At 35.7% G+C, this 23,580-nt stretch overlaps 1 protein-coding gene across 5 annotated transcripts; it reads left to right on the top strand.

The window, feature by feature from the left end:
- Positions 1-750: 750 nt before the first annotated feature.
- On the top strand, positions 751-23,553 carry LOC111504027 (sodium/potassium/calcium exchanger 5). Of its 5 annotated transcripts, none has more exons than XM_023158500.2 (9): positions 751-888; positions 6,126-6,300; positions 8,434-8,515; positions 10,839-11,037; positions 14,943-15,113; positions 18,704-19,073; positions 19,653-19,859; positions 22,559-22,660; positions 22,939-23,553. In XM_023158500.2, exons 2-9 carry the CDS (start codon positions 6,234-6,236, stop codon positions 23,253-23,255), a joined length of 1,515 nt encoding a protein of 504 aa, XP_023014268.2. In that variant the 5' UTR covers positions 751-888; positions 6,126-6,233; the 3' UTR covers positions 23,256-23,553. The 5 variants fall into 5 exon arrangements, with proteins under 5 accessions (XP_023014268.2, XP_074029477.1, XP_023014269.2 ...); XM_023158501.2 differs by having other exon boundaries at positions 794-940; XM_074173374.1 differs by lacking the exon at positions 751-888 and adding an exon at positions 5,738-5,880.
- The last annotated feature ends 27 nt before the right edge of the window (positions 23,554-23,580 follow it).

Below are 23,580 nucleotides of genomic sequence, written 5' to 3' on the forward strand. Positions count from 1 at the left end.
CTTGCTATCGTCCAACCCGTGTTGAGAATCACACGTTGAAAGGTAAGACCTCTTTAGTCCTTAGCTCGCACAAGTTTCAACTTCTGAGGGTTGTCGTAGGCGTGCGACAGCTGGTTAACGGAAAAACAGATTTTTTAAAACGTACATATTATGAATCGCAGAACATCACTATTGTTGCCTCCACCGAATTCATATTGCTGTAGGTTTGCTACAGAAATAAAAATGTTGCATCAGAAGTGTTTTCTTCTTCCTTTTTTATAATCAAGTTTTTTTATTCCTATTTGCACAAATTTCTTGATCATTCTCATTTTGGTACCTTGAAATTACCTTAATTGTACCTTAAGATTACATAAGACAAAAATACGACTTTATAATCTTCAAATCTATTCCAAACCAACACAACTGCAACCTTTCTTCATATCGGTGTGTACAGTAAAAAGGACAGCTATGATGCTTACATACAAAAGAGATACAGAATCAGTTTTCTTGGTGAATACGCCATAAATGCGTTTTCACTAGTGTTGACGAAGACGAAATGAACAATTCGAAGATATGAATGTATGTCTAGCAATGAATATTTATTTACTAGAAACCGTGCTGGGAATTTTGCATTACAAATCTTGATGCTTGCATTATTAGATTAGTACACAATGTCTCATACTCAGCGTCTGGAGATTCCACATGAACCGACTTAGGCAGAAAATAACAATTGTCAATAGTGAGGATTTTATCTACGTATCGTATATTTGGTTACCGATTATTAGGTATGTTGAAATATGGGTGTAAAGTTTTGAAAACACAGTCGAATGATACCGCGAACAACTGATAGTTTGGAGAAAACTTCTCCATTATCGACAGGTGATTGTTTAGATTATTTATTATGTGAAGGTGAGGAAGTTTAGTATATCCCTTCTAAGAATCTTGATTTATAACTTCGAAGGTACGTCACTTTTTACTTTTGATACTGTGGATCATTTTATGAAGTAACTATAGAAACGAGCTGAGACTATAATCTTCTATAGTCCGTTCATAATTTGTTGATAGCTCACTGCAAGTTTGACCCTCATTAGAGAACTGAAATACAGAGAGGACAGCTAATATGTTATAATAACAAAAACCAAACTAAAACTGGCAGTTTAAGATGTTTTCGACTAACCCACCTTGTATCTGAAGAAATACAATACAGCTATAAAGCTTTTAATCCGATTATGTAGGTATTTTGAGTGGAAATGAGTGACCAGTGTCGTAGAGTATATGATTAAAACATTAGTTACTTTAAATAAATAAATATATTAATATTCTTAAACTGTAGGTACTGTAAACTGTATTTTTATTTTAAAAAAATTTCTTTATTTTATTCAAAAATAATAAGTTACTTGCAATTTGTAAAAGATACATTTATTTAATTGATACCTATTTTTAAATGATATAAACTACGATTACTTACAAAACTATTCAAATTCAAAATAAACAGGATCATCTTCGGAATCCGAGTCGTCTTGCAGGTTAATAATTAGCGGTTGTGTCTCTACAGTCGCATCAATTATATTGTCAAGATCCCACATTTTTTGTTCTTCTTCTATTGCATGTCTTACTGCATCTCGCCAATTTTGTCCTGTAATATGTTTTAAAGACTCATATAACAATTCATGTACAGCTTGTATTTTATATGACGTATTTTTTCTAGCCACATAGCTTTTCATTTGTGCCCAAATGAGTTCAATTGGATTTAATTTGCAGTGGTAGGGTGGAAGTCTAAGGACTGTGATGTTTCGTCTTTCCGCCATTTTGTCAACTACGTATTTCTTGAACTTAGATTTGTGTTGCCGGGCAATTTTTAAAAGTTCTGCTTTAACCATTCCATCTTCGTAAGGCAGGGACTTATTCCGCATCCAGTCAATGATATCCTGTTTCTTCCACGCAGTCGTTGGAAGTCTTTCAACTAGTCGTGAATGATAAGGTGCATTATCTAATACTATAATTGAGTTTGGTGGTATATGTTCAATCATCTGCTCAAAATACTCTTCGAAAACATCAGCTGTCATCTCCTCGTGATAGTCTTTTGTGCTTTTGGATTCAAATTCCAACAAACCATGCTTAGCAAATCCTTTTTCACTGCCAATGTGAGAAACTATTAATCTACTGCCTTTACCAGAAGGTGGGGAAATACCAGTAGACCAACCTTCCATAAAGGCTTGCCTGGAGCTTGATATATTTTTATCTGTCCAAATTTTTGTGAGAGTATGACCTGCGTTTACCCACGTTTCGTCCTGATAGTAAATTGGCCTTCCTTCAACCCGAAATTTTCGTATAGATCTTAGATACTTTCTTCTCCAACATATTTCTCTTCCCGGTCAATCAAAAGTGATTTTCGGTCTGATTTCTCCCACCGGAAATTTAATTCTTTTAAAACTTGCCACACTTTGGTTCGTCCGACATGAGGCAAATCCGGGTCGTCTCTAACTTCTTGTAAAATTTTGTTTAAGTTGGGTATTTCTTTTTTGTAAAAAAATTCGTGAATTTTCCTTCGAATACCATTTTTGGCAAATTCATCAATTTCAATAGGTTTTCTCCCCCTCTTTAAGTATTCGTTTGTATTTGGGTTAGCTATACCTTTTTTTTTTTTCTTTCTGATAGTAACCTATATATTGTTGACTCCCCTATGCCCGTCATGTTGGCACAACTCTTGATTATGTTCTGAACAGTGTTTGTGGGATTCTGAGAAACCAGAGCATCGTGAACGTTCAAAACAATAATCTTCTCTCTTGGTGAATAGACAGACTTACTGACTGTACGCAACAGTACCGGTGTAAAACTTGATGATGTTGATGATGATGACGAAGCCATCGCAAGCAATCAAACAAAACAAGCAGGAACGAAAGGTACGTATATGTTTGTAGGAATATGAAAAAAAGTTACTCACGCACTGCACAAAATTCGCAAAATAAATATTAGAGACGTTAATTACTGCCGTAGACGCCGAAACACCAACGAGCCGTAAATTAAATGCGATTAAAAAATGTACTAAACCAAAAATTATTTTCGTTCGTAACAACTTCACCCTTTTAAGGCAAGTTTCGAATATAAACTGAAGCTTTATATTTAATGAATAAACACCTCAGGAACCTCCGCCTATGATTTTACGAGTTTTACGACCGTTGGGCCCTCATTTTGTGCTATCGACAAATTATGAACGGACTATAGATGCCAAAGTTTCAATTCATGGTATAAATAATTTAAACTACTCTTCAGGAAATATTATAATTCTCAGCCCTCTACGCTAATTGTTTTCAAGTGATTTCTGATCACCCAGTACATATTTTCAATTATATTGTCTTCTTGAATGAACAATCTAGGAGAATCATTTGTTTCTTGAAAAAGAGAGATACATTAAATGAGTAAGCAGGTTCAACTTTGAGGATGAACAATATTTTGCAAATTCTAGGGCTTTTTGAGAATATCGATTATGAAAGATTTGGTTAGGAAAGATAGGTTTTGGCTTTCTACTAATATACCCCGTCCAATTTGAGCAAATAGTTATTATTATTACATATTATGGCTGTAACTTGCCCCAAACTTGGAAATTCTTATCGTTGTTGAGAAAATATTCAATCCTGATGTTGAAAATGATTATATCTCAAAACATCTACAATCTTTCGGAATCCAATCATCAAATGTGTGACAACTATCGTTCAATATGCCTCTAATGAAAATTATTTCTGTTATGAAGGAAGAGACACGACATTTATCTGAGAGTTATATTTTTTTACTGTTATTCCTACATGATATCAATACATAAACATTTTTTTCAATTTTCTCAATACAATCATTTATTTCATCCCGATAAGATTAAGACTGTCGAAACAATGTAGGCCTTTGTTTTCGAATCAATAAGGATTATGTGATTATAATTACATTAAAGTAAAACAGGTGTCAAGAACATCTATAACGATTTGTTATTGGGTGTCATTTTATGATTCCACGTAATCACTATTTTCTTTAACAATTCAGCCTGGTATATACCTTCGCATGAAAACATATTCAAGTGTTAGCGATAACCTCAAAACATCTCACCAATATACAGGCTGATTCACGGTGGATGGCACATCTTTTGGCAATTTCTTGAGGTTCATTGGCGGTAGATTCGGATACATTTCATTGAACTTTCTACATGTTCTGCTGATAATTTTGTCACACTGTCCAAAAATAATAAACAAATTCATAAGAACTTCGTTTGAATAGTTTTGTTCCATCGTTTTGAAGGTATTTGCAACTTCTGAAGTGACGAAAATGTCGATATTATTAGGAGAATGTCACAACGCTACTGTCAAATAGTAATCATGGCCTGCTTACCAAATACCGAATGGAAATACCATTCTGAAGGGACATTTTCACAAATAAATGTTCATAAGTCCGAAACTTGACTAGTTAGGTATAGGTATGATATACATAGAAAGAAAGCAAATTTCAGCAGCTTTCCGAATTTTCAATAATATACAGGGTGTTCCATTCAAAATAATCAAATTTCAGCAACTTTTTCAAGCAAACGAAAAAACTGTATTTTTTTACTATCCTGTATTGAAGTAACGGATATTAGGCTGACTTGTGGGAAGTGTCCAAGTATCACCTAACTCCAAACCAAATTTCGATATCATAGTACTCCTTAGCTAAAAGATATCGGCATTTTTAGAAGTCATGATTTTCGAAGAAAAAAATTGAAATTAATTTTTATTTCGAAAACGGTAACAGATAGGTATAGGGAAATATCAAGAAAAGTTGTCGGGCAATTGTTGGAGATTCCAAAAATAATATTATATACAGAGTGTTCCATTTGAAAAATCAAAGTTGCTACTGCTTTCTAATAGAAGCGGCAACACCGCATTGCCGAAAATATTTTAGTTGGCTAGAGAATGTCCGAATATGCCCTCCATTAAATTTTCAAAGTGATCCGTTGTCTGGTTCACCAGAAACGTCTAATGTGCCATCCACCGTGAATCAGCCTGTATAGTATGCTCTTTGGTATAGGTCCATCATCGTTATTCATAATATTATAATGTTTACTTATTTGTGCACTCTCATAGGCATCTAGTTGCCTGTTGTTGTAAACTTGTCTAACTAATCTAAATGAACTGAAGTCTATGGAATGGTTTTGTTGCAAAATATGATGGGCGACTGCTGATTTTTCAGGTCTTCCATATTTTAAGTGTGCTATGTGTTCCTTATATCTTACTTTAATATATCTTTTTGTCTGTCCATAATATTTTGCATCGCAGTCCTCACATTCAATTTCGTAAATTCCAGACTTTTCCGAATTTTTCCAAAGTTCAGAGCACTTAAATAATTAACCACACTTTGAACATTGTAGGGTTTTCCACTAATAGCTATCTTGTTAATCTCACTTAGTCGAGAAACCGCACATAATAACTTCAGGATAAGTGAATAAAATCAACATTTATCCCTACGGACAGGATTATATTTTGTAGGGTTCTTGTTTATTTCTTGTAGTTTCTTTATTCTTTGTAAATTTCCAATGTAACCATTGCTTTTCATGAAATAAGTTGATTGATTGATTGATAGGCGTCACCTTTTGTTGCATCTTTGTCATCCAGATCTGATAGAATGACTTCAACAATATTATGGATTGTTTCAAAAGTTTCGTCTGTTTTTATGAGCTGAACCTGAGGATCATCTTATTCCCCATTCCAGATAGGGATTCGGGTAAACCCTTTCAAATTTGAGTGAGCCGTTACTTGGAAAAATGATATTGTAATCAGCAAAACGGAAGCCATGACATTTCCTAGAATGCGATGGTAGCTCTACTGTTGATGGAAGTTCGGAATGTTCAGAAACATAGATCAGCCTGACCTCTCTGATACTTATGTGAGTCTCAAACATCTGAACCGTTCTCCTTACAGGCATCGTCAGTTGTTGGGAATCCATTTTTGTTGTTTGTTCACAGAAACTCAGACGCAGAATAATTTCCATCGGGTTTTTTGAATGACAGAGATTTCATTATCTGCCATGAATATGAGATGAATCTCACGTAGAAAGTACATTTATTGATAGTCGATGTTTTCGCAAATTGATTATTCGCATTGTGAATTTTATCCTTCGCTTTCTTTCAGATAATGATTCTTGAGTGGAGGAACAATCATCTATAGATAAGCGTATATATTCCTGATCTATTCTACGCAAGATCATCTTCTGAAAGGACTTGATTTGTGCACGGAAAGATGAGAACTTGCTGCTTTGTGATTTTCTGTACGAGTCTTCTTTTTTGTGTTAGTTCGTTGACAGCAGGTGAGTGGAAAGATCATCTCAAACTGTCATTAAACTTATATTTTTCACTATTGTTGAGTGACGAGCGTGTGGTCAATGCTAGTTTGCACTTTTCATTGTCTGAAGATATCAATAGATTCGTGACCTTGAGACTGAATGAAATATGAAATCGTAGGATTGAAATCAAAATGAAAAGGTTTTAGAATATGAATTATCGAAAGAAAACATCATGATGAGGGATTAATATTGGTATCGGTGTATTTTACTTGTGATGTACTGTTTGGTGTAGTATTCAATATTATTGAAGTTTTTTCCCAATATCAATCTGTTATTTTGACATCTCGACACGTGTTTCGATCATCAAGCGATCATCTTCAAGAGGAAGATCAAATCACGAAACACGTGTCGAAGTGTTGAATAAAATATATATTCCTAATATGCTGCTTTGTCAGGTAGTTTTCCGAACCTTCTCTATACAAATAACGTGAGTCTGACTGGTCTCAAGATCTGCTGTGATTCTTGCCCAATTATTCCATGCAGTCTCATTGGCTATTGTACTCAGAAAATATATGAATATATAATTCGAAAGAATATACTTAATTCAAGTGCAGATAATAATAGAAACAATTATCGGTACATTACTTTTATTTTAAGAAAGTTACATCATGATCTCAAAGTATGGACGAGCTATCAGGAGTATAAGTGAACGTACTGATAATTATAACAATAATGATAATAATGTATTTCATTGCAATTGTGTGGTTACATATATGCTTTCATAGTTCAGCAGAGCCGTACTCTGCTGAACTATGAAACCTGAAAGATTACTCACCATACAAACTAATCGGCTTCGTTAAGAAGCTGGGTTTATTTGGTCGAGTGTGAATAAGTGTGAGCCACAATAAACCCTTGCGGGTTGCGGTGGAGGGTCGAATAGATCCACTCACTTTGGACCTAACATAATCTATCCGGTCTAAGTAGTTGGGTTTATTCTGAAAAATTGAGGTTCACACTTTCCCCTTCTAAATGTAACACAAAAAAGTCATGACTGAACTCATGTTTTTCCGCTGAAGATGTTTACGAATGTGAAATTGGTTTTTCTATTTACAAAACCACTTCTATGCTTCTTTTCGGAAAAAATCTCCACGTTTGGCCAATATGAAGTTTCGGCAAGAACTACAAGTCAACTCATATACTCCTGATCTATCCGATACTCAAGTTTTGCCTTTATCGTATTCGAAAAATGATAAATATCTTCATTATATTGCAAGCAATTGTTGAAATTCCATAGCACATGTAACTAACTTTATCTAAAGGGGAATGTTCCTCCTGACGAAAATCAAGTAGTTTTCATAAAAGAGCTCTAAAACAACGTATTTTAAACTTATCATTTCAACCTTTTTCTTTAAAAAAATATTTAAATACTTAAATAAGAGGAATGAAATAATGCTTTAAACATTTAAAGGGATTCGTTTCCATTTCACCATTTGGCAACATCGGTTATAGCTAAACAATGAATCTGTTACCTGTATGAGACAAACAAAGATGACATATTTCAGAGGCGTGCTGTTCTGCTTACTTATGTTCCGAGTTGCCAAACATTCTGTGACATATGACATTTTGTGCACCTAACCTATCTTCCTCTATATAAATAATAACGAAACAACTGTTGTTTATGTGGCTTGCGGAGGTGGTATTGAACTATAATTTATATTTTGCCTTAATTGTTGATTTATAAAGATAATTTTCCTTTTTTGAAGTAGAATATCTAGGTAACCTGAACTCCGATCTAACATTCTAGGCGCTGTTGCCAAGATGTGAATTAGAAACAAATCCCTTTAAAAATTAAAACCCAATATTTGAAACATCAATTCGAATACTCTTCGAAGTGAATTTGAAAAACTCATGAATTAAACTCAACTTTATTTTGTTCAAACTTGCATTTGCTGTAATAACCCAAATTGAGGAACATTCACCATTGTACGTTGTAGGTTAGCATCAATTCGTGTCATAACATATTTTAAAAATATCACATAAATTCGTTTTCTTTTTTTTATGTCTCCCTCAAAGACGATGGAAACCACGGAGAGAATAAATTGCAAGCATCGACTTTCGAATAAAAGGAGAAAATGACATCAAACCGTTTTGTTTCAGATCACAGCGCTGTCAACGACGTGGACTCGGATGTTCCGCAGAGACATAGAATATTTATTCCGTTTGCTAGGCCACTCAGAACGTGAGTTGTGTTTTTCAATACATTCTTTCCATTGAAGAAATGTTTTCGATGTGGCGTTGGGTTTTCAGAGATCAACTACTTCATTCTTTCATTAACAATTCGAATACAGGGTTTTTCTTGATAATCTTTACTTATGAATACGAATTGCACTTGGTGCAATTGCCTGGTGGTCGAATGCTTTACAGAAAACGGCTCAGGCTAAGCTCTCTGGCTAATAGAGGCAGGCTCGTCTGGCCATCAGTACCATACCGATCATGCCGACGAAGATTATCACTACGAGTGAAAGATTGACCACAATCACAGGAATACATTTTCTATGATACGTTGTCACTAACTCACTTGATGTAAACTAACATAACCTACACTGGTCCGCTTCTTAAATACACTCTGATCGTATCCGTCAAGACGACATAGCTATCCCCACCTCTCAGTTACATGCACCAACCACATTAACGGATGCCGATACAAACAGACAGCGTTGCGCGTTGCGTACAGGACAGATGTCGACATAGTCCTCACCGCCTGCATGTCAACATCGACAGCGAGGGTAGAGCGATTACGTAACAGCCATCGCCGCATCGAGAGAGGTCAGGATACGAACAAGCAGTGGTCGTTGCGCTCTCGAAGAGGGCAGACACATTCCTCGCCGTCTGCGTGTCACCATCGACTGTGAGGGTAGAGCGATGCATTACGTCACAGCCTTCACCGTATCGAGACAGAGGTGAGAACATACCGATGAATACGCATTACTCAGCCATACGCCGTGGAGTGCACGTCTCGCTCTCCTACTGCTGAACGGTTGCAGCTGTCACACCACTAACTTGGTGGGCTCACACCGATGGAACATTCATTACTTGGAGGATCTTTGAAGTATGCAGACGTATGTTTGTATACAGACATGCACATGATAAACCCTGTACCTTGCCTGCTGTGACGTCACACCGCTTGGTGGACTCACACCGATGGAACATTCATTACTTGGATGATCTTTGAAATATGCTCCAACAACCAAATGCAATTACGTCATTACGTCACACACACACACACACACAAAATCTCGAAAAAATTCTGAATGGTCCATGCACCAGACACTTCAAGATAACATCATCTTGATTTCACTAAACCAACAAAAATAAGCTATTAATACGTCATAGTGGTGGGGGGAGGCCGAGAATCAGCTGTAAACATCTTCTAGATGTACCTTCTCTGCACATTTTTTCATAGAGAGAGGCTAGATGGACTGAATATAGATTCGTGAATATTACCAATTACACAAGTCATTTTAATGAAAAGTACAACAGACTGCTGGCTGACACTGGAAGTCACAGACTCATGGTAACTTCAGACTACAGAGCGGTTGAATTTGAAGAAACACTTCTTTTTTATAATTTTGATTCGACTTGTAATGCGCATCTACTACGCATAGAAAGGAATTTTCAGCTGGACACATAATTTTTCATGTGATACTAGTACTATGTTGCTGTATCGCTGCTGTTTCAATGTTTTGATAGAATCAGAATCAACGAACAGTGCTTTCAAAAAAGTGTTCTACAACGCCATCTAGTGGCGAGTTACAGAAAAATTGATAGCCTAAAAACCTTCTCTATGAAAAATTACTTATACATGTCAAGTTTCACCACGATCGGTTGAGCGTTGTAGAAGTTTATCACTTACCAACCAACCAACCAACAAACATCCATTTTTATATATTAGATTCGTGTGGGATTTTCTCTGAAGCACTCTGAAAGCAAAAGTGATATACCACTCAATTTACAGCATGATATTCATATCAAAAACGTTCTGTGGAGTTGTGAATCCTTCAGTCTGGGATACGCACCAAAGATACTTTGATTTGAGTGTGATATTGAATATTTCCTTAAAAATTGCGTAAATAGAAGATCAGGAACTATTAATATATTACAATTTATGTAGAGTATCAGCAATGGAGGATAAAAATATGGATAATGATATTTATAATGAAAAATACAAGTCCACTCTTTGCAAAAGTGAATCGAATAATCTTATTAAAAGGCATTCATGATCATTGACCGAGTCCGCGATTAGTCAAATGAATTAATACATGAGAAATTACTGTACATACTAATTCATGATTTTTGAATATTAGATACTGAAGTATCTTTGGGATAACTTAGAACGAGGTGTAGGAATCTATTTTGAGGAATTGTATGTAACAAATCACCGATGAAGCCTATACCAGGTCGAAACAGCGCTGTCTGGTATTGGACTATGAATGGAACGCTTTTAATCTCTGGTATCTGCACGCAGTCTCTTCAATGTTAAAAAAACATTATTCATTTTCCAGGGAAAACGCCACTAACCAGAATAAATCTTGCTCAGATGACGACTTTCCCGATTTTCTTTCGGAAGACCAAGTCAAGCAAGGTGGATTCGTCCTGGTCATTCTTATAGGAGTATATGGGTTCACTCTACTTGCTGTAGTATGCGACAAATACTTCTTGCCATGCGTGGAGACAATTTGCGAAGTGTTGAATTTATCCCCGGTTAGTATCACCTTTTTTCGAATCATTTTATCCTGTGATAATAATGAAGTGAATGATATAGCAGAAAGTTGCTTCACAAGAAATTAATTTTGAATAATACAAAAGCACAGAACTTACATTATATAAATGGAGACGTCCAGAATTGTAAATTATTAGGTATAACTGTCACACTGATCATTTGATAGATGAATCATGTTCCACCATTTTTATTTTATGTCAGATACAGTGGTTTTTTACGCGAGATGAGGGACTGCCAATGGGATCGCCACTTAGTTACAGCCAGCATATACAGGGCTATTCAAGTTCGTTTCTGTACATGGGGATCTCGTAAACGATGAGAGATAGAGTATCGGTTAAATTATGGCAAAGTTGCGTATTTTAGAGACCTATTCAATGATGTGAAAAAATAAAATGTTAAATACAGGAAAAACAAAAAAATCCCAAATAATATTTTTGCCTATATCTTCTTCATTCGCAGACATATTGAAAATCTGTCCACATTTTGCTATTGACACTTGATGTGGCCTCTCAGAATATATCCACGAATCTTTTATACAGGGTGTCATCTGACTTGGGCCACCATTATCTGTGAATTTTTAAATACGGACCTGTATTTTTTGTTGTAGTTTTTGAATCTTAGACGTTACGTTCACTTCATACTGAGAAATTAAATTCAATTTTATATTTCGGGATTTTTCGGGAATATTCGATTATAATTTTGTGAATTATTCCCTTTTAAATTACGGCCCTGGAAATTGGTTGACTGAGTTGAATAAAAACACAATAGCAACTTTCACGTCTTCTTATGTGCCGTAGAGTTTTTCGAGAGTTTTTTTTTCATTTTTAGGTACCTATTCATATTCTTTCCATTGCTCTGAGCATTTTCTACAATGAACTTCGAGTAAGAAAACCTTTTATGATTATCTGAAACATATCTACAACAAAAATATATTTTATGTGTTTTAATAAGCAGAAAAAAAATGGTAGCAATAATAACATCCGAAACGAACACTATAATTATAATGAAAATTGAAATGAACCTACACAAAAAAATTAATTGTGCAATAAATGTTCAAATTGGAGTCCTTCCATTTCGAGACAAATGATGAGACAATAAGATGGTCTGCAAGATCACCAGATCTTACTATTTTGGACTTTTCTCTATGGGGGACATTGAAAAATGGGATTTACGCTGGCAGAGAAATAGAAAATGTTGAAGACTCGAGATTGAGGATTTTGAATGATTTTGCAACAATGCAACAAATAAGGGTATTAAGGGCAATAAATAATATGAAAAACCGAGTTTAAAAATGTCTCGAAATGGAAGGACTCCAATTCAAATATTTATCGCGCCAATAATTTTTTGTGTAAATAAATTACTTCATTTTAATTTTTATTACAATTATAGTGTTCGTTTCGGATGTTATTATTGCTCAGAGCAATGGAAAAAAAATGAATAGGTACCTAAAAATGAAAAAAAAACTTTAGAAAACCTCTACGATACATAGGGAGATGTAAAAGTTGCTATTATGTTTTCATTCAACTCAGTCAACCAATTTCCAGGGCCGTAATTTGAAAGGGAATAAATCACACAATTATAATCGAATATTATCGAAACATCCCGAAATATAAAATCAAATTTAATTTCTCGGTATGAAGTAAACGTCTACGATTCAAAAACTACAACAAAAAATACAGGTCCATATTTGAAAATTCAAAGATGTGGGTGGCCCAAGTCAGATGACACCCTGTATAAGAGATTAATGGATATATTCTGAGAGCCCACATCAAGTGCCAATAGCAAAATCTGGATAGGTTTTCAATATGTCTGCGAATAAAGAAGATATATGCAAAAAAATAATTTTGGATTTTTTTGTTTTTCCTGTATATCTCCAGAACCAAAAGAGCTATATTCGATCTCTTCACATCATTGAATAGGTCTCTAAAATACACAACTTTGCCACAATTTAACCGACACTCTATCTCTTATCGTTTACGAGATCCCCATGTACAGAAACGAATTTGAATAGCCCTGTATAAACTCTGACCATTGAAGAAACTCACATGAAGTCTCAAGTCTGGTTGAGATACGTTGACGACACCTTCATAGTATGGAACCCATGAGAATACACAGCTAGACACCTTTCTGAAGCACATCAACAGTATAAAATCTTCCGCCACCTCCACAATGAAGAAGGGAGTCCACAACGAATTGATGAAGAGGAACGACACTGAGTGGGAAATTTCTTTATAACGAACACCCATTTACAAGAATCCAACCACCATCAATCTACCAATGGAGGAATCATCAAGACTCTAGTAGGTCGTGCTTTCGGGCTCCGTAATACGAAAGAAGGAAGAGAAGCCGCCATAATCAGTGATTGTCCTTTCTTACATCAGAGGATTATCGGAAAGGATAAGAAGAATTGGGTCCAAGTACAATATCAAAACCTGCTTAATAACCGGTTCAAGAGGAAGTTCAGAGAATCTTTTTAATTGTTTTCCAAAAACACATTCAGTCAAGCCAGCGTAGAGATACACAGCATATGAAAACCTGTAATTAAGCGAAAAAAACGGTCAAATCCTGCTAAACCAGAGAAACGGAGCTTTTAGGCTTGTCTAATACTGAACTCTGCGGAATCAGAGGGTTTTTATTTATATGAAACTAGTACTATGTTGCTGTATCGCTGATGTTCCAATGTTTCGACAGAATCAGAATCAACGAACTTAGGCGTGCGCGGCTATAGAACAGTGCTTTCAAAAAATTGTTCTACAGCGCCATCTAGTGGCGAGTTACAGAAAAGTTGATGGCCTAAAAACCTTCTCTATGAAAAATTACTTATACATGTCAAGTTGCATCATTATCGGTTGAGCAATGTAGAAGTTTATCACTTACCAACCAACCAACCAATCAACCAATCAACCAACCAACAAACATCCATTTTTATATATTAGATACTTTCTGAAAAAAATGTTCTGAGCAATTATTTATAACAACGGTACACCCAGTTCCAATGATATTAAATTTGGTGTAAAACAGGGCTCTATTTTGGGGCCACTGTGATTCCGAATTTATATAAATGACTTTACCCATCGTTTAAGATGTCGAAATGAAGATATTATAGTTATCCTGATCCATGCTCGTGAAATTCATGTTTCCCCTTAATTCATTGCAGTAGAAACTGCAAATAAATCTAGGTAAATAATGTTTCGTTATGAACAGACTAGAAACCGATGTTGTGTTTCAATGAAATTAATGAATACCTCTCAGTTGAAAATTTATTTTAATCATTTGAGGAATATAAACAGTGTGTGAAACAAGGAGATGTGACTAGGATGAACACTTATATCTTAACATTGATAATGTTATTGTTTCATTGATTACTTGCTATGAATGTGCAATTATGTATAATGTAGTCAAATAAACTATTATATCTCATTCCTAACTGACCTTCACTTGAGGAGTTGTAAATCATTAAATGGCAACATAAGGACTTACCCTTTATTATTTATTCATCAATGATTTTAACAATTGCAATTTATGTAATTGTTACCACTTCGATTCTCATAGCAACTTTTTTTGAAATCTTGCGATTCTTTCCAAATGTCGACACGAGAAAACTAATTCAACAGTGTAGAACTAACTTATTTCAACTGATAGATGAGCAATCGAGTTTCACATATTGAGTTTCATAATGAAGTCTATTGACACATGTGAAATTAGTCTTTTCGTTCTATGTTCTTTCATTCTTTGTGGAAGTATTCTTACCGTTTGACCAATATAACAATTTCAAAGTTGAGGTCCAAACCGCACGTTACTTCATATAGGTATAATGCGTAGTTGAATAGTTCCTTTTTACTTCTATTACTTATGTAATCCAACTTATATAAGTTAATTACTTCAGGATGTAGCAGCAGCAACGTTCATGTCGATTGCAACCTCAACCCCAGAGCTGTTCACAAATATTATCGGAACTTTTATAACTGAATCAGATATTGGAATTGGTACGATTGTAGGATCCTCGATGTTTAATGGACTGGGTGTAGCAGCTATTGGGAGTTTGGCAGCACCATTTGTGAGTGATTCTATTTAAAAAATGATGTTATCAACAAATATTTTTTGAGGAGAGTTTTCATAACTTATATCCGTAGTTCATTGTTCAGAAATCGATATCACACATTGGAACAACCTATTTTTCTAGATAGGTAAAAAGTCTTGGTCATCTCCTGATGACCCTGTATTATAAATAGTAAGCTAGGGTGGTTGTCATGACGTCAGATAACAAGAATAGAGGTACAACTATGAGGTACAAAAACTGCTAGAAGAACTGAAAAAAAATAAAGTTTGTTCCCGTTCATTGATGTTTCAAAAGGCTTATAACATGGCGTCAGAAGTGGGATATGTTCATAAAGACACTTTCTACACCTGAACTTTTGAATTTTCGTCACAACTTCAGATTTCAGTGTTTTTAGATGATCTTCACTGAGTTTGATAGATTTACAATACTCTATAATCTTCAATACAGTTATATCCGAATCCCTCATTAGACTGGATTGAATATGTCTTGTCTTGTATGTCAACAATCAGACGATCTCTAATCATTTTCTCTTCATATCTTGTATTGCACTGAGGATTTCGGCATATAAAATCATATAATCTAGCTTGCTTCTTCAGCTCAGTGAGATACTGCTCAAAGAATCCATATGCTTTTTCTTGGTAGAAAATAGTCATCAAAGGTAATTGAGAAGAATGGCTATCATCAAATCCTCTTGAATTTCAGATATATCAGATGGTTTCAGATATATTTCGAATTTTTGTTTCCGAATTGACCAACTTTTAAAGACGTAAACAGTAAACGCCTCGGGGTTGTATAGAGACGTCATTTTGACTGTCAAATGATGTCAAATGATTTTTTTAATACTTTTCTTGAATTATGGGCTGGAAGTCTCACAGATGAGTAGCAGTATGAAGTGAACGTCTACGTTTCAAAAACTACAACAAAAAAAACAGGCCCGTATTTAAAAATTCAAAGATGGGGGTGGCCCAAGTCAGATGACACCCTGTATAAAAGATTCATCGATATATTCTGAGAGCCCACATCAAGTGCCAATAGCAAAATGTGGACAGATTGTCAATATAATAATAATAAAGAAGATATAGGCAAAAAAATAATTTGGGATTTTTTGGTTTTTCCTGTATATCTCCAGAACCAAAAGAGCTATATTCGATTTCTTTACGTCATTGAATAGGTCTCTGAAATAAACAACTTTGCCACAATTTAACCGACACCCTATCTCTTATCGTTTACGAGATCCCCATGTACAGAAACGAATTTGAATAGCCCCGTATATCGCCAAATATTGAAAAAACTTTTACACGCGCGGTTCAGTAACTAAGTTAGCATCATCAAGTTGTTGGAACAAAGACTAGGTGGAATATCCATCGTTGAAGAAGTGAAACAGTTGGTCGAACTATGAATTCGGAAAGTGAAAATATCCCGTTTCATACGCCACTTCATAGGAAGTATTTCAAATAATAGTTTTCCCGGAAAATATTTCAATTTTGTTGAAACAAAACATTTTGGATGTTGCCTTTGAAATATCACATGTGCCGTACTTGTCCACACATATGTTTTAATGAAAAAACAATGCCTCAACATTTCTGAATTACAATCTGAGTATATGAATTTATACAACGAAACTGAAAAGAAAGCTGAATGGGGTAAGTTAATTTCTGATCCCGAAAAAGTAAAATTATATCTGAAAAAACAATTCGTTCCAGCCAGTCTAAACTCAGCTAGACTGTAAGTTGATGGATTGAAACCTATCAGAAAACAACTACTCCCCTGGCTAATACCACGAAGGGTGTTGGATTATATCCGACAGTTATAAGTGCAGAAAATGGGGCAATGGGAAGTATTCAGCAATGACATTTCAAAATACGTCAGATACGTTTTTTCGTGTTGGTTGGGAAATGGAGGAGTGGGGATGAAGGAAACACGCGGGAGGATAATATTTGTTAACGCAATAGAAAAAACATTGCTGCCGTACAGGATGTCTCATCTTTTGAGAAAAAAACATGTACAGAGTGTCTCAAAATACGTCGGCATGAAAAATAATGGTATGATAATAATTATGAACGAAAAATTGGATTGAAGAAGAAAACATGACCACGGGCGTTGAAGAAAAAAACATGATTGCCATCGAAATATACAGGGTGTCTCATTTAAGAAAAAGCATGACAGTTCAAAAGGGGGCTCTATCGTTTTGACGTGTGATTCTTCAATGTGTACAGGGTGTCTCAAATTAAGTCATTCAAGAAAAAAAATGTCAGTTCAACAGGGCCCTATTGTTTTACCGTGTGATTCTTCAGTGTGTACAAGGTGCCTCATTCAAGAAAACAAACAAGACAGGGGCCTATCGTTTTAACGCGCGATTTGTATAGGGTGTCTCAAAATACGCCATTCAATGGAGCTTAAGTTTAGTCATTTTCAGGCCTCGTAGTGGAACCTTGTGGAATACCCAACTCGAGGTAGATGTGACGTGTGTAAGAGTTATACGATGTAATATATATGTTATATGGGGAAGAAGTGTATATGAAGTCATCGTGGAGTAGAGACAAATAAAATATGGTGGCAGATCAACTTTTCTTCTGTCGCGGGCATCAAGCAGACTATCCACGAGGAGCGATCACAGAAGGGGAGATAGTACCCCACCTTGAGGGCAGCCCCTGGTGACCCTGAACCTGATAGCCTCGCCTTGAAGCATGGCATAGATCCATCCAGTTATGGTCGATCCTATACCCTTTCTAGCCAGAGACACTCCTATAGATTTAGGTAGTGCATTGTCAAATGCTCCTTCAACATCAAGAAATACAGCAACCGCAATCTCCTTGTTGTCAAGGGGTTGGGAGCTTTTCTCAACGAGGTTGTTTATTGCTGAATCTGTCGATTTGCCGGTTTGATAAGCATACTGGTGGTTATTCAGTGGGGATGCCTATGATGCTACCCTCCTGATATGTCCGTCCAGTATCCTCTCAAGTCCTTTCAGCAGGAAGGATGTAAGGCTGATTAGTCGTACCGATTTGGGGTGTGGGTCTCTCCGGCCCACAATAGGTGTATATACCACCTTGCTGCCAACCAACTGGGTGGTATATAGTTTCACGCCCGACTAGCTCTATACAATTTTGTGAGAATAGGTAAAGTTATTTCCAGTCCGTTTTGAAGAAGAGCTGGAAATATACCATCTTCTCAAGTGTTAGATTTTCAGGAAAGTGGTTTTCTATCAAAAGCTCTAATGTTTCTTTACTAGAGGTCGCAAATGTTCCATCGGGTCGTTTAAGCGACCCAATTTCAGTCGGCTCTCTAGAGAGGATCTTGTGAATTCTTGCGCTGCGATGTAAATCAGAGAAAGAGATTTGTAAGTTTACATTCATAATAGCATTCTTATGTGTTGTGAATGAGTAGTGTTTGATTTGATGTATGTATTAATACCACTTTATAATGAATATGTGACTTCTCTTTGTGCTCTATTTCAATTGACATCTATTTGACAACTGGATAATAATTTACACTAATGATATCACGGGTGTCCCAAATATATAAATATATGTAATAGACAACACCATGCCAGTCAGCGATTAACTCACACACCGACTTTTTTACAGCCTCTTCAACTTGACTGGTGGCCCATCACAAGAGATGTTTGCCTCTACTCTGTTTCGGTGTCAGCTCTAGTGATCATCACTTGGGATGAAAATATATTCTGGTACGAGGCATTGGTTCTGATGATAATCTACGTCATATATTTCACGATAATGTCCCAGAATCGTAGAATCTCGAAATTCATAAGATCCAAATTAAACGTAAACAAAGAAGAAGCCGTTCAGACCGTGGAAGAGAATCCGACCATGGTTCCAGATGGGAGACTTTCTATAATATCGGCTTACGGATCGTACCTCGATGATGTTAACAAACCAGGATATGTGGCGGAACATATCAAGACGCTGGAGAAACTTCAAGAGGAAGAAAAAGCAGGTGATGGATTTTTTTTATATTCGAAGAACGTTTCCTCAAGAGGGACAAAAACAGTTGTTAGGCGATTGATCAGAAAAATACAGCTAATAAATAAAACATTTCTTTCTTTATTACTTTTCCGAAAGTTTTAGGTCTTCTAGAATGCCTTTTATTCATTAATTTTCCAAAAGAACGTATGATAATTAGTTTCCGGTACAGATTGATGACTTTTTTCTTTTCAATACGACCGAGTCAATGGGATTCCTTTTGAGGTGGGATTTCTGTGTTTGTTAAACCCTGAAAGTCAGGAATGAGGTGTTGCTTCTCTTAGGTCTTCCATACATTTCGATTTGCCGGAAGCCTAACGAAAAACAACTACTTTTTTGACTAAAACAATGATAGAATTTGGATTACAAAGTCGTTTTATAGATTAAGAGACTCGAATCAACCATCAACCAGTAGTATCAAACATTTTACCGATGTAGAATAAATCTTTCTTGATTCTTTCGACTATTTTTACTATTCAGCAACCCAAACCGTATATTTCGGTCGAATTCAGTTTACTCATTTCCATTTCAAACGTTTTTTTCCATTTTTCAGAGGCATCCAAATCGCTTCTCAGAAAGCCCGAAGGAAGCTTATTCCACAAAATTATTTTTTACTACACCTGGCCAATACAAGTAGTTCTTAGATATACCGTACCAAATCCAAAGATCTATCCCAAACTATTTCCCATCACTTTCGTCATGTGTATCGTTTGGATTGGACTGAACTCTTACGTTGTGGCTTGGATGATATCGATTATTGGTGAGTAAACTTTTGAACAAAAATATAGTTTGAAATAAAAAATAAAAAACACGTTTTTGAAGAACATCGAACTGAAAAGTTAAAAATAAATACAGGGTGTAACTGAATAAGTGGAATAATCTGGAATCGTCTGCTCTCCGTCCAGCCATGAGTCGAAAACTCTGGCCAGATGACGGTGGGTTCTTGTTACCTTTTTTCACCAATAAGTGTTTAGCCCATCTGGGCCTTGAGCAGCAAAGTTCTTGAAATTCACAAGGGCTCTTCGAACGTCATCTGGAGTTATCGGGTTGCGTAGTTCATCGGGCTCAGGCTGTCGAAGCTCTCTGTTGAAAGCTTCGAGCTGTGGTAGGGCTGAAGTGTCTTAGTTGAGTGGCTGCAGGTGTTCATGGATATCCTTCCAGAATATCCAGAATAAGCGACAAGGTTTTTCGCGGAACCTAAGGTTTTCCGTGATACTTCTCGCTCGCGTCAAGGCAGTGCTGTTTGGAGCAGGACGCGTGTTGTCTCGTCGACGTGATCTTAGCCTCCATCTTATGCATAAATATCCATATTCTATATCCATATATATCCATATTCTATATCCATATAGAAAAAATTTAATTTTCCTTTGAACTAAAAAGAAAGCAATGGCATGTGATACATCGTTGAATTTGTAATAAAAAATGGAATCAGATACAGGGTGTACTTTTGTTTCGGGTCATATAAAAAAATAAAGTTGATGATGGTTTCTTGAAAACGAAACGTCGGATATAAAATCTAAAAATACCATCGTATAGTACCTTAAAAGTGCCAATGAAAAAGTGTTATTCGTTTTTTGATATCTTTTCAAATAAAGTCAGAAAAAAATAAAATTGATATTGTCAAATTTTCGTTTTTCCCAAATATCTCAGCAGGCCATGAAAATTCTTCAAGTTTCTAAACGGCATGTAAATAAGCTTTAAAGAACACAACTTTTTCCTAATTTAACCTAAGCTGTATCTCCAACAGGTACTGAGATTCCCATGCTTAGGATCCTTATCTTGGACACACTGTATACCAATTTAATTATCACTATCGCTAATAGCGACCTACTAGATAGGTATTTTCGCATTTATGACGATGTATCTCTGTAGTTGTTCCTAAAATAATTTTTTGCTGCGAACAGGTTCATTTTGGGCAAAAAACCCAAGAGACATTTTTTATTTAGAATGAAACAGGCTATCGGAAATAAATTTTTAAATAGTAGACAAATGATAAGACAAAAAGTTAAAGTGGAAATAAATTTCAGGGGTTGAGTTTTCCACCCCTTACAGCCGTGGGGTAAACCAAATAAATTTCTGGCTAAGTGTCTTTTTGGTAGTACAAAACGTCAGGTTCATTTCAGTATTGTAACTTTTTTAGTGCTTGTGAAAAAAATTGTTATACAAATTTTATGTATCTCCTTTAAGAGGGTGTATCTTTACAAGGGATGCTCCAATGAAATTTCTTTATATGAAAGATCCTATGTTTTTTTCGATGAGGAAACACCTCCTTGAATTTTTTACACTTATTCAGTTACACCCTGTATAGTTAAAAAAAAACTAAAATACACGCTTTTAAAGAACGTCGAACTAAAAAGTTAAAAATGGATATAGTTTGAAAAACTAAAAAAACACGCTTTCAAAGGACATCGAACTAAAAAGTTTAAAAAAAAATTAATAAGCTTAAAACATTAACGATCGAAAAATACTAATATTATTGTGAAAAAAAGCGATGGGCGCTTGATATACAAAAAATATGGCACAAAGCACCCACGCTTTTTTCAAAATAATACTAGTGTTTTTCGATCGTTATTGTTTTGAGCTTATTAAAAAAAAAAAATAACTTTTTAGTTCGATATTCTTTGAAAACGTGTTTTTTAGTTTTTTTAAACTATATTTATTTTCAACTTCTCAGTTCGATGTTCTTCAAAGCATGTTCTTTAGTTTTTTCAAACTGCATTTATTTATTCTGATTTTCTTTTGAACAACCCATCAACGAGGTTACGTACAGCGCCATCTGCCCGCGAATAGATCAAGCAATAATGTTGAAAGTCACGTACAGCGCCATCTGCCCGCGAATAGATCAAGAAATATCGAGGAGATTACGTACAGCGCCATCTGCCCGAGAATGGATCAAGTGATAATGCCGATAATACTGTCAATACAGATCCCAAGCTTTAAAGTTGCAAACAAACAAACATACATACTAACAAATACATACAAATTAGTACACATGTCTTTGAAGGTATCGCCATCTGTGTCTCAGTCCACGAAATTTTCGGCTCATCTGGAAGAAAGCCGAAACCTTTTTTTCCGAAATGAATCTCTCCTTGGAATGTATCCCTTTCAATCTGAATAGCTATTGTATTGCTAATAGAACATACCGAAAGACGTCGAAGAGATGAACTCAACTCTCTTCCTCCTCTTTCTTTCAAGGACATTGGAGACTTCTTGAGTTCTGTTCGAGCTGGATAGTTTCTTGAAATAATGAAATGCTGCTTCGTTCTAAAGATGAAGTTGACATTATTTTATCGTCGAAGCTTATTGGGTTAGTCAATGTCCATTTCATCTTGGTTGATATTTATATCCAACTCATCATTGTTTGGTCCTGAAGAAGAGCTACTTTGTGTTCTCGAGGGAAATCGATAACATTGGAATAAAATAAGTGGCCACTTAATTTTATCGCGTTCATTTTTTCAGGTGATCTGGTTGGACTCTCAGATGCCGTTATGGGTATGACCTTATTAGCTGCAGGAAGTTCTTTACCAGAATCAATTTCTATGGCTATAATAGCGAGACGAGGTTAGTATTTTTTCACTAGAAACACGAGTTCAATAAATATTATTAGAGTTTTTTCCCAACACCAAACCGTTATTTCAATACCTCGACATGTGTTTCGATCACCACGTGATCAAACAGTTTGATCTTCCTCTTCCTTCCTGGAGTTCCGCAGAGTAGTTTATTGGGTCCAATTCTATTCATAATTTATATCAAAGATTGTCCTCACTTTTTGTCCCCCAATAAACTGATTTATTCTACCGATAGTAAAAGCAGTAAAATGAAGACTTACTTTTTCCCAGGTGAAGGAGCATTTGGAGTATCGAATTCCTTAGGAGCCAACACCATGAACATCCTTTACTCGCTTGGAATGCCATGGTTCATCAAGAACTTAGTCGATGGGGCCAGCACGGCGCGACCAGTTAAAATCCATTCCGGTTCCATAGAGTATACAATTCTCTCTTTGATTTTCGTCTCCTTCTGCTTGTTCACGACGTTGGCCTGCAATAAGTTCAGACTATCTAAATGTACGGGAGTGGTGTTGATTACCATATACGTGACCATGGTTGTGCTAGCCATATTATCCGAGACGGTTTTCTTCGACAACGACGGCTGTTGAGAGAAGGAGGGATGGAAACTTTGAGATTTTTTGACGCTTATTAGTACTGCAGGATCGGGGGGAAGCAGTCAATCGTCGGGTTGGCAAACGGAAGACATATTAGTATTATGGTACCTCGTCGAATATGTTTATTGTGTATGTTTCGGGTGTGAAATCCCAAGAGGGATTTAAACTCAAATGTTGAAGTGGATCATTTATAAATAAGCACACTTCCTGAATCATAACGTGTATGTATCACGAACTTCATTGGAAGGTTCTTTTTTTAAATTATTCATCAATATACAGTGCCAAAGAGAAAGGTATTTGGAAATGACCAACTTTTATT

This window comes from Leptinotarsa decemlineata, unplaced genomic scaffold (genome assembly GCF_025532065.1).
Source record: "Leptinotarsa decemlineata unplaced genomic scaffold, Ldec_3_MD MMD2_tig00000232_RagTag_RagTag, whole genome shotgun sequence".
NCBI lineage: Eukaryota > Metazoa > Arthropoda > Insecta > Coleoptera > Chrysomelidae > Leptinotarsa > Leptinotarsa decemlineata.

Coding starts and splice junctions, on each gene's coding strand:
- LOC111504027 (XM_023158500.2), top strand. CDS start 6,234: ATGAGAACTTGCTGCTTTGTGATTTTCTGTACGAGTCTTCTTTTTTGT. Junction 6,301..8,433: donor TGTTAGTTCGTTGACAGCAG/GTGAGTGGAAAG, acceptor GTTTTGTTTCAG/ATCACAGCGCTGTCAACGAC. Junction 11,038..14,942: donor AAGTGTTGAATTTATCCCCG/GTTAGTATCACC, acceptor TAATTACTTCAG/GATGTAGCAGCAGCAACGTT.